The sequence below is a fragment of the Corvus kubaryi genome, unplaced genomic scaffold (assembly GCF_017639235.1).
Source record: "Corvus kubaryi isolate FWS band 111438036 unplaced genomic scaffold, C.kubaryi_AGA036_p1.0 37398, whole genome shotgun sequence".
Lineage (NCBI taxonomy): Eukaryota > Metazoa > Chordata > Aves > Passeriformes > Corvidae > Corvus > Corvus kubaryi.
In genome coordinates, this window is record NW_024581137.1 from 26,369,815 (window position 1) to 26,380,954 (window position 11,140).

An 11,140-nucleotide genomic window follows, 5' to 3' on the forward strand; every position below is an offset into this window, starting at 1 on the left:
AAAATAACTGAGCAGCATAATAACATGAAATTTAAAAGTGAAGTATGAAGAAACTTACTGCAAAGAACTGCTGAAGACAACTCAACCACAAATGGGTTTTTAAATGGTTGTTACCTCCTGGATGAATGATTTTAAAATAAGTGCAGACCCCTGCCTTTTGCTCTGCTTCTAGTACAATTCAGGACAGATTAATGTTTAGCAGCAGAGAAGACAGAATATTACATTCTTTTTGTATCTTGCATTTAGTTTTGTTCAGCACACTTCCTAAGTAACAAAAAGCAAGTCTGGGAATATGACAAAGGCAAAAAGATTGACATCATTTTTTAAAAAGCCTTAGAGACATGTCCTAATAGTATAAGAAAAACATCTTCAACACCAGTAGTTTGGATTAAGTGTTCTCAGAGCTCTAAAACTCCATGCTTTAGGATTATAAAGTCATCCTCGGTAGTTTTTTATGTGTGCAAAACATCCCGCATTCAGCACTGTCAGAAAGAGGACAATCTGTTCCGTTTCTGACCAAATCTGGTCTGATAGAACACTTGACACATACTTGAAGTCAGATGTAAAAAGAAGCAGTGAAACTGGGCTATTAAAATCTGATGCTAAACTACAAGCCAGGGGATTACTTGGCGACCAAATCCATGAAAACTCGACACAACAGGCAGCAAAACAAGCATAAGATCCTTACAGGGAGGAAATCCACCTCTCCACTAACAGAAACACCCCATGTGTTCTACCACCTGCAGCAGTGACTTCCTCTCAATGAAGAAGACTATGAAGAAGACAATCCATGAACGTGTTGTCTTGAAACTTGGTCAGGCTTCTCATTCAACAGCTCCTCCTGCTGCTCTACACAGGGCCCTCGTAGCCTTGCAGAGAACTGGGTTTACACTTACAAGCATTAAGTCTGCCAAAGCACACCAGTTTCATTTCTGTGGGAGAGTGGAGATAAATTTGCCAATTTATGGCCTTATTTCTATTTGTGTTATAAAAGGTTTCTCCTTTGAAAATTCTAAGGTAAGCAAAGCACTTATTTTTAAGACTTTCATATGACTCATGGGGCCATACTAGTGCTCACTTTTCATGAAGGTCCTCCTGTCTGGCCTATACCTTAGACACAAAAACTGCATAGGCTTTAGTAGATTACATTAGATTAGCATATCATCATCACATAAGGAGACCCAACCACACAAATCTCCTTACAAAAGGACTCTTAATTTTAAGCTTTTCTTGGGGCTAAGTTGATGCTTTGGAGACTAATTTCACAATATCTAGGCTGAGGTAATTCTCATTCTATATCTTGGATTATTCAGAAGACAACATCCCAAATGATCATGTAAATGCGAAGACAGTAATCCTTGGCTCCCACAGATACACAAAGCAAATGTGTTATCAATGTGGCTAACTGTCATCCCCTCCAAACTGGATATTCCTGAAATTCTTCCAACTGTTTGATTCATTACAAAGAAAAAAAAAAAATAATGGAAGATGTGGTAGCTTTGACCAATTACTTGCCACTCAAAAGTAGAAACTGAGGCCAATAGAAATTACTGTTATTGTGGCATGTTTTTTGTCAGATGGAATCAGACTTTCAGACAATGTTTGAGGACATTTATTATACCGCTACTATTTTACGCTTTCCAGTAAACTGTGGCAGACTCCACAATAGCATGAGACTAGCTCTAAAGTTAAAAACATAATGGACTTGATAAAAGAATACCCTTTCATTTGCCTTTCAGTTCTTAAATCTCTAAAGTTAATTTTTAAGTTCTTTTCCAAAAGAAACACAATTATATTTTTAAGAAAAGCTGAACTTCTGAAAACTTGCTGGGTCCTGAATCTTCCAAATGTGGATGTCCTTGTGGGTTAACCTAATTAACTTTGTCCTTGAACTAAAAAAGTTGTTTGTTTTTTTTGTTTGCTTGTTTTTGTTTTTTTTTAAATTACTATCTTGAATCACCTCTCTTTTTGGCCTACTTCCACTATGGGAATTGGTTTTTAAGGATTCAGAATTATTTTTCTGATAGTAAAATGGACGTTGATGCAGTTCCATCCTAGGACAAGTCTTGCATTGAGTCCTTCCTTGCTATTCTACACTTCAAGGCAAATTACCCCAACTTCATTCACTTATGTTTTGTATTCACTACTCCTCTGTACTCATCCAAACAAGATGCCTCTGTTGTGTTACTTGTCTCAAACCACCGATTACAGAGTAGTTGTATCCCACACATCTTATTCTGAGGTCCAAGGTTACTCGCCAAGATAACAAGAAATCTATCAGTCCACAGGCAGCTATTGGGACAAGTACTTGAGCAGGGCAACCCAGGCAGTCATTAAGTCAATGTTCTCAGCTTGAGGTCTGCGTTTAAGTTGTCAAAGAGTGACTTTGAACCCTGGATCTTCTTATCTACCCAGCTCCCCGCAGGCCAGATGAATGACAGAGACCTCTACCTCCCCCAGTCCTGGAGACACTTCTTCGTACAATAAATGGCTGCTGAATAAATCTCTATGCCTGAGGCATAGAACGACAGCATCAAAGAATGGTCAAAGTCCTTTGCTATTTTCACACCTGTTAAACTCATCAGTGAATTTATCACTCAGTAAGCCATGGCATTATAATGGTTATGCAATTGATTCAGCTATGAAAGCTTGGCAATTGCCCAGCTGCTCACCCTGCTTTGTACTCTGGCTGGATTGGCTGCTGTCTCTACCTGTGCCTCCTGCCCTTTTTTTAACAGCTCACTGCGATGCTGAGCAGAAATGCCTCACCCTGTGCCAAAGCGGAACTTACAACATCCTGGCCAGGCAATTCTCATTACTTGGCACTTAGAGGCATTCTTATGTCCCTTAGTGCCAAGTAGTTGTTTTCACAGCCCTACCAAACTCACTCTCCAAAAACACAGGAACAGCAGATATGGGAAGAATTCCAAGTTCTGCCTTCCTCTACTAAGATCAAATCCTTCAACTGCCACTCCATACACTGGCTGCGGATAATATTTCTATGTCCCACTCCCAAATAATTTGTCTTTATAACATAGGGATGGGACAATACACCAGCAGTTCTTTTAAATTTGAGAATAGTTTTTACCTTTTCAATAATGGCAATTAAGCACTGAATGCAATCCAGATACTCAAGTCAATGTAACACTTGTCATTGAAAAAAAAAAAAAAATCACAACATTGTCAGAGACAACTGCACAAAGAATAAATACACTGCCTTTTATTTTAAGCAGTCCTTAAAATAAAACCAAGACTTGTTCGGGAAAATATTACACAAAATCAGATGCTAGGCCAATATTTAGCTTTGTCTTAAGAAGGACTACATAGTGACCCTTAGGAACTGCATCATCTCAGAGACTGCCTGTTGGGGAAGATGGAACAGGAAAACCTTGGAAATATGATTGCCTGACAAAAGATTTTGGGAATATGAAAACTACAGGCAACATCGAAATGAAAGCCACTTTTGAAATACCAGGTCTTAGTTACTGAACAACTAGAAAACAATGGTATGGCCACTGAAGTAATCCCCTCTTGATGAAACAATACCCTCTGCTTGCAAACAGGTCCAAGGGTCAGAGCAGACCCTACTAGCTCAGCAGAAGGGGTCCAAAGAGTAGTTTTTAGAAGTTAAGATGTAACACTCTATGGTAATATAAGGACTCTTATAGGCTGTATGTAAATGCTATAGGATTTGTATCTTGTATTAGATTGGTTAGTGACAATTAGAATATTCAGTACAGAAGATGATTTATTGTATTGTAACCAGGACTTCAGACATTCTCACTTCTGATTCTGATTCTCACTTCTCTATTCCTCTCTTCCACTTCTACTCTTACTTCCACTCTTGCTCTTACACCCTCTCTCTCTCTCTCACCTGCTTACTCTCTTGGGCCTGCTCAGAGCTGAGTCTAGCAGCTCTGAGCAGTGCCCCAATACCCACGCCCTTTACAATAAACCGACTGTGTCCCAAGACCTGCCTATAGAGATCTCCATCCGTCTCCGTCCCGACCGAACCCGCCCGTAACTTACAACTGCCCTTGCAGCTGTTCAAAGCAGTAGCAAAATTGGCTTCTCTGTCTTAGACTGCATAAAACACAACAAGCAGTAATCATTAGAGGCACGCCATTCATCAGGCATTTTTATTTCCTCTTCAGTCTCTAATGCTTTTCGACTTTGTTCCTTAGCTGTTTGGGTGAACAGGTTCCTGTCTTCCCCCAGAATAGCCTGTAAAAGACATAATAAACGTAAGGCCAGCAGTATATTCCAAATGACAGGACTTGTACCATGAAAGTGTTGAAAAGTAACCCTAAACCTGTATGTTTTCCTCTGCGGAATACTCCTTTCTGAAGGATACTAGCATAAAAAACTTTTCAAGCCCAGCCCAGAATAACTCTTTCATCTTTATAAACTGGGCTTTCAAAAACCCATGGAGAGATACACCTTTCTCCCAAAAATTCCAAAGGCAAAGATAAAATCAGAAAAAAAAAAAACAAACCATGTTTTCTGAATAGCTTCAGTACAATTCAGAAATCATAACTGTGCAAATTAATCAGTACTGCTTTGTGATGAGGTAAGATTTATGACTCAGATCATAAGCCAAACTGTTTCTTAAAACCAGCATCACACCACCATGACTCCAGCACAAATCAGACTCCCCAATGCTAGCACAGTTTGCTGATAACCAGTAACAACTCAGGCTTGTCCCACTTCCACATGATAAGGGGATTAAAAATGACCAAGGTACTCCAGCACCTCAGGGATGAGGTGATGATTTCCATAAGAAATGGGTTATAAGGTATTTATCAAAGACCAAACCAGAAGTTTAGCACAGAGTTGAGCAAAAAAATCACATATTCTCTTGAGTTCCAGTCTAGGCCCACAATGCAAGCCTACCTTTTTTTATTTTCAGTGTCCCTCTTAAAGAGATATGGATGCTTCTTCTGACATGTTTTCTTTACTACTGGACTTGGCACATTTGGTTTATTCTTGCTTCCTTTGGGACAGAATTACATAGAGTTACACTCAGAATTCTGATTGCAAAATAACTATAGTTCCAGCATGTAATAGCCTGAGCTAGTAAAAAGGCAAAGGTATTCCAGGTGTAACCACAGTGAATAACTGGAAGACTAAAATATGAGCCTTCTAGGCAAACCACACCAAGGCAAATAGTCTAATGAATGTTAATGTATGTAGAAAAGTATAGAGCACTGAAAATGCACCCTGAGTCATTTTAGTTTACTCCAGCAATTCAAACCCACAAAGCCAGAAAAGCCCTGCCCTTGTCTTTAGCGTTGCTTCCGGAAGTCCCACAACATACTCTGTCCTACACAGGAAGTCATATGCAGGATTTAACACATACCCTGCAGATGCCGTATTTAGCAGAGAAGGCAAAAATTTCACTATTAGACTGTCCTATCACAGAACATTTCAAAAAGTAAACACTGGGCACCTTGAACAACACCCCTTCCTGCACCGTCTACTTTACTTACGGGTCAGTTCTTACCACCATGTTGCTCCAGATCCACCCTTAGTAATGCCCAAATGGGCTCAAAGATATGAGAAATCTTCTCCATTCAAGATACCTCTTTTTACTGGTGAAAATACATCCCTTAACCTACTATCTTGTTATATCAGGCAGAAGCTCTTCTTCCACTAATACAGTATGGAAGTCCACTAATACTGCGTTTGTCTCATTTACACCTTCGGGAAAGGGTATTACATCATGACTGCTGGCAGCCAGTCACACTGCAGACATCGGCGTAGTCAGGTGTAAGGCTGAGAAGATAACAGTTCATTTTATAGACTGATTTTAGTATACTAATCTTTAGCACTGAAAAGCTCAAAGGTTGAGTATTTTCCCCAAGAGCATTACTTCCTTATTTCAGAAGTTTAACAAAACTTCTGAAAACAATCCAGTTGTCTTGAATTGTTGCAGTTTTCAAAAACAGCTTCTTGGAAAAAAACCTGAAAAAACCCTGAAAAAGCATTGCTACAATGTCCCTCCACATGCATTGGAAGGGTTAACTGTGAAGCACAACATGCAATTCTCAAAACGGAACATACATATTTTAAAAGCAAAATGCAACAGAAATGAAGAGAGCTACAGATGCTTGAAGTTCTGTGAAGAAAGGGAGAACCTCTGAATAGGTGTCAGCGAGCATCAGTCCACATCAAGTGCTTAAAGAAGCTTAATAATTTACACTGTTATTTCTTAGAGCAGCTTAAAAGGTGCTTTCAACTCCCTGAGCCTTTAAAGATAGGAGAGACTCGTGGTTTTATCAGGAGTCTTGTGATATTAAGTTACATCTGGCCCTTGGAATCATCTAAGACACAGAAGCCTTACTAAATGAAATTCAGTCCTTACAATCATAGTAAAAAGTCTAAAAAAAAGAGTGAAAAGCACCATGAAGGTTCAAAACCAAACAGCAAATAAAAGAAACAGAGGATGCCTTTAGTTTTTAAAATAATATTTTCCAGTCAACCTTATAATGATGGGAGTCTGATATGAGTTGAGATTTGAGTTGGGCAACAACAGCAGAATTCAAAGCAAATTTAAAGTGGTTTCATTGCACATATTTCCTCACTCTTCATGAAGTACATGAGTTCATCTGTATATTGTAAGCAAAACAGTTTTACTGTGGCCAGTGAACTGTCAATAAGATTATAGCATAAACTACTAAAAGTTTAAGAACACATATTTTGTATATACCTTGTGATGAAGTGTTAGAAACTGCACAAAACCTGTGTGTCATGCTCTAGACACCATGAGCTCTGGAAGGCAATGCACTGTCTGAACTAGGGAGTGATGATAACTGAATGTTCTTGTGAATTATGTGCAAAATTCTGCCATCAGAGGAACCCTTGATGTATTTTTACAGTTTTCACTCCTTTCTGTTTCATGTTGACACTTCACATCAGCACTGCTCCATGGGCAGTTACAGGGGCACACCTACACCAGTTCCAGCACAGCATAAAAGCACACACAGAAGTAAAGTGTTTTTCAAATGCCAGACAGTGGAAAATCTCACAGTTTTAATGTCCATAGTCAAAGCAAACAGTTCAACTCTTGTGAACGCTGGACATTATTATGCTGGGCTTTTCCAACAGCTCTTCCTCCTCCTTGCCAAGGAGAGTGAGATGGCAGTCATGTCTGGAATTCATCATTTATATTCTGCTTGGAAGCCCACAATGTGTGAATATTGACATGTCCTCTTTGAGCACCACTACACTGCTGGACTGGCGTTTGGAACACTTTCATCCCTTCATCTGGCAGTCCCTTCCATAACCCTCTCATCTTTGCCAGAACAGGATGGCTTTGGCATCCCATACAGACGGAGGATCCAGCCACACACCCGCTCCCCACCAGCCCTTTGTAAGGCCATGCTGGCAGGCGCTCCTGGCCGTGTTCTCCAGGGGGATTTCGCCTCACTTTGGCTACCCGCGACACTTCCACATTGTTATTCCCTTGGCTTTTACAACTCATGGACAAGCCAGTGAAGGGTCTGGAGCACATGCCCTGTGAGGAAAAGCTGATGGAGCTGGGTTTGTTTAGCCCGGAGGAGGCTCAGGGGAGACCTTATCGCTCTCTACAACTCCCTAAAAAGAGGCTGTAGCTAAGTGGCAGTCGGCCTCCTCTCGAAGGGAACCAGTGATCAGAGGAGAGGACACAGCCTTCATCTGTGCCAAGGGAGGTTCAGGTTGGACATCAGAAGGGTGATTAGAATGGGCTGCTGAGGGAGGTGGTGGAGTCGCTATTCCCGGAGGTGTTTAAGACTGGACACGGCACTTAGTGCCATGGTCTAAATGACATGGTGGTGTTCATTCCATAGGTTGGACCCGACGACCAGAGGTCTTTCCGGCCCTCATTGATCCCGTAACTCTACGGCTCCGCCCCTTGCTCCCGCCCTCGCAGCCCGACCGCCGCACACCGCCGCCGCCACGGCGCGCGGGCAGGGGCGTGGCTCCGCTGCGTCACTGCCCAGGCCCCGCCCGCCGCACCGCCTCGGCCACGTGCGCAGGGCGCCGCGCGACCCTTGCTCCCGCTTGCGCTGTGCGCATGCGTCCGCAACCCCCGCGCCCCGCTCCTGCGCGCCCCCTTCCCACCAGAGTGACGTCTGACGTCACTCCGCCGGGATTGGAGGGGAGAAGGGGCGGAAGGAAGGAAGTCCGGGGGCCCGCGGGTCGCAACCTACCCCACTACCCTCCGGCGCTTGACGTCACTTGGCGGATAGCCACTGCAACCAATCAGAACTCCAGAAGCTGGCACTTGATTGGTTGTTAGGCCGCAGAGGCGGGCCAAGGGTGCTGGCAGAGGTTGGTTGCGGCGGTGCCGGGTTACATAGGGCGGAGTACAGCGTGTCCTTGGGCGCAGACGGAGCCGGAGGTGCCGGGAGCGCGGTGACCGTGTCTGAGGGCGCAGCGGGGCAGCCGGGCAGGCAGGTGCGGCTGGACGGCCGGGCTGCAGCTGGGCCCTGCGGGGCGGTGAGGGCCGGGAGGGGAACGGGGCGCGCGGGCGTTGTTCTCGGCCGTCCTGAGCGCCGTTCCCGCCTGCTGGCGCCGCGGCCTGAGGCGGCGGCCGGGGTGCAGTGGAAGGTCACCGTGGGGCCGGGCGGCCCCACCGCGGGTGGGAGCCTGAGGAGAAGCTTGAGGCCGGGCTGGGCGCGGGTAGAGCCGGAGCCGGGCGGTGCGCACGTCCTTGGGCGCTTCCGCCTCCTCACGCGTGGCTGCCGGCGGGAGCCCTGGGGTCATCCCGGGTCGTGGTGACAGCCGGGTGCCCTCTGCCCTCCGGCCCTGCCCAGGTGCGTGGCTGGTGCGCTTTTTCAGCTGCAGAAGAAAAGGCTGCCAAGAGTCCTGTGCTTTTACACGAGGTCGTTTGTGACTAGGAAACCCTCCTGTCTCAGGTGTACGAACTATGCATAGCAGTTGTGTTAAATTTGTTCTTTCGAAATTATCGCCGTACCCTTTAAATGCTGTGGGCCAATCAGTTTGTTTGAGGGAAGGTTTTTTGTGCCCTTCAAGCATGTTTATCACCTTGATAACTTTTAGGTAGTCTGATGATTCCATACTAATCTTCAAGCCCAGGAGCTGTAGCTTGTGGGTAGAAAATGTGCTGGAGAACTGCCAGATTCACGGGCTGCATTTGTTGGTTTTGTAAACCAGCGGGACACTTTATAAAAAGTTCCAGCTCAATCAGTGACCTTGAGGTTGCGATACTGACCTCTGTGTGTGTTCTTGGTCTAGTACTGACAATGGGAGACGTTGAGAAAGGCAAGAAGATCTTTGTCCAGAAATGCTCCCAGTGCCACACAGTTGAAAAGGGAGGCAAGCATAAGACTGGACCCAACTTGAATGGCCTATTTGGACGCAAGACTGGCCAAGCTGAGGGTTTCTCTTACACGGATGCTAATAAGAACAAAGGTAAACTTAAAGCTGCCCTTAGGGGACAGAAATATTCAGTTCTTGGTGATAGTTTTAAAAATCTGCCATAAAAATTGAGTGGAGGACCAGAACATAAATGTTTACTATTTTGAACTTACTAACTTTTTTTTTTTTTTTTTTTTTTTTTTACTTAGGAATCACTTGGAGTGAGGATACTCTGATGGAGTATTTGGAAAATCCAAAGAAGTATATTCCTGGAACAAAGATGATTTTTGCGGGTATTAAGAAGAAGGGCGAGAGAGCAGATTTAATAGCATACCTCAAAGTTGCCACTGCAAAGTAAAAGTTATCTGCTGCCTTATTTATTTCACAAAGGAGATGGCAATGGAAATGTCTGTGATGAGATTGGTTTTTAAACTTTCTATTTTTACATGTACTGTGTCTAACCTTAAAATCTGTCTCACCCATCAGATAACTCTGCTCATGGTGAGTCACGGGAGTACACGCTTGTTTGGCAGCCATTAACTTAACAAAGACTATGTAATTGGGTTCAGTCATCCTTGATCATAAATATTAAAAAACAATAAATAAACATTTCCTGCCTCTTCATTGTTTAAAAAAATGTGTAAATAATCAAATGAGTAATTTTCAGCAGCATAATAGCTTTGACAGCTCAGCTCTTTAACATTAAAAAGCAGGGTGGTTTTTGGCATCATCTGCCATACATCTTCCATGACATTCAAAACAAAACAGCAAAGACTATGAAAAAAAATCCCAACATAATATTTTTCTAAATTTAATCAGTGCTAGGTGTTGCAGTATATATTAATCTGTCTAAAGCTTGTGATAAAAATGCATTTCATCTGATTAAGTACTATTTGTGAACTGGCAGTTGTGCCCAGCAACTTGTCTTTTATCGAGGGGAAGCATGTTACCTAATTCATCCAGACTTTGACAACTGCATGCACCTATAAAGTATAACTCCCCTTCAGAAACATCTCCAGTTCTGACGTGTTATTGATGCCCTTTGCTCAGTAAATCTTCTGAGAACAGCCATTCTTAGTGTATAAGAAAAACATCCTGTTCTGGGAATACAGGTGCTAAAGGCCAAGCTGAGAGTTATTTAATCTTCTTAATTCAGCAGACAAGTTCACCTAAGATCTACTGTTACAGGCAGCTTCAGATGAAGGGGAATGAATGTGCTGGTAGACTAAAAAATAAGACAAAAACAAGCAGTCTTCCTCTGCCTGGCTGTAGCCAATGTCATTACTTCTGAAGGTTCTGTTTCGCACATTGTAAAGCAGTATTTTTAATGTTTTAACTGCATTTTTTTCATACTGAGTTGTTCAGAAGAATGTATTTACTGTGTACCAACAGTAAGGCATAATTTGGAGCAATTAATACTGTAAATTAAAAAATAATTAAAAGTCTGGCTTGCTGTATGTGTATGAAATTAAGTGAAAAACAGTGGGAATGCAGAGCAAAGTTGGATACCCAGATTTACATCATTAGGAACCGAGACAAGGAAAAGCTCCACGTGGAAAAAGGTAGATGCTAATTGAGTTGGTGGGGGAAGTACAAATGTGGCAAAGCTCTTTGAGCAATGTGCTGTTCAACAGCATTTCTGCTGTGCTTCCAGAGTGAGATGGGAGAAAATTCAGGGTAACTCTAAAGTTGTGGCTGTGCTGTAGGATGGGCTGCATTTGAGTTGTATGGAGTAGTGTACTTAATGATGGAATTGCAAAGGGCTTTTCTCAGAGTA

General features: G+C 42.9%; 1 protein-coding gene across 1 annotated transcript; it reads left to right on the forward strand.

Annotated features, from left to right (window-relative positions):
• Positions 1–8,150: 8,150 nt before the first annotated feature.
• On the forward strand, positions 8,151–10,808 carry LOC121671771 (cytochrome c). The gene is made up of 3 exons (XM_042043993.1): positions 8,151–8,439; positions 9,241–9,417; positions 9,573–10,808. The coding sequence occupies exons 2-3, from the start codon at positions 9,249–9,251 to the stop codon at positions 9,719–9,721; spliced, it is 318 nt and encodes a 105-aa protein (XP_041899927.1). The 5' UTR covers positions 8,151–8,439; positions 9,241–9,248; the 3' UTR covers positions 9,722–10,808.
• Positions 10,809–11,140: the final 332 nt, after the last annotated feature.

Bases quoted from the DNA above. Each gene is read 5' to 3' on its own strand.
- LOC121671771 (XM_042043993.1), top strand. From the start codon at position 9,249: ATGGGAGACGTTGAGAAAGGCAAGAAGATCTTTGTCCAGAAATGCTCC. The intron at 9,418-9,572 runs GTAAACTTAAAG...TTTTTTACTTAG, and splicing joins GGATGCTAATAAGAACAAAG to GAATCACTTGGAGTGAGGAT.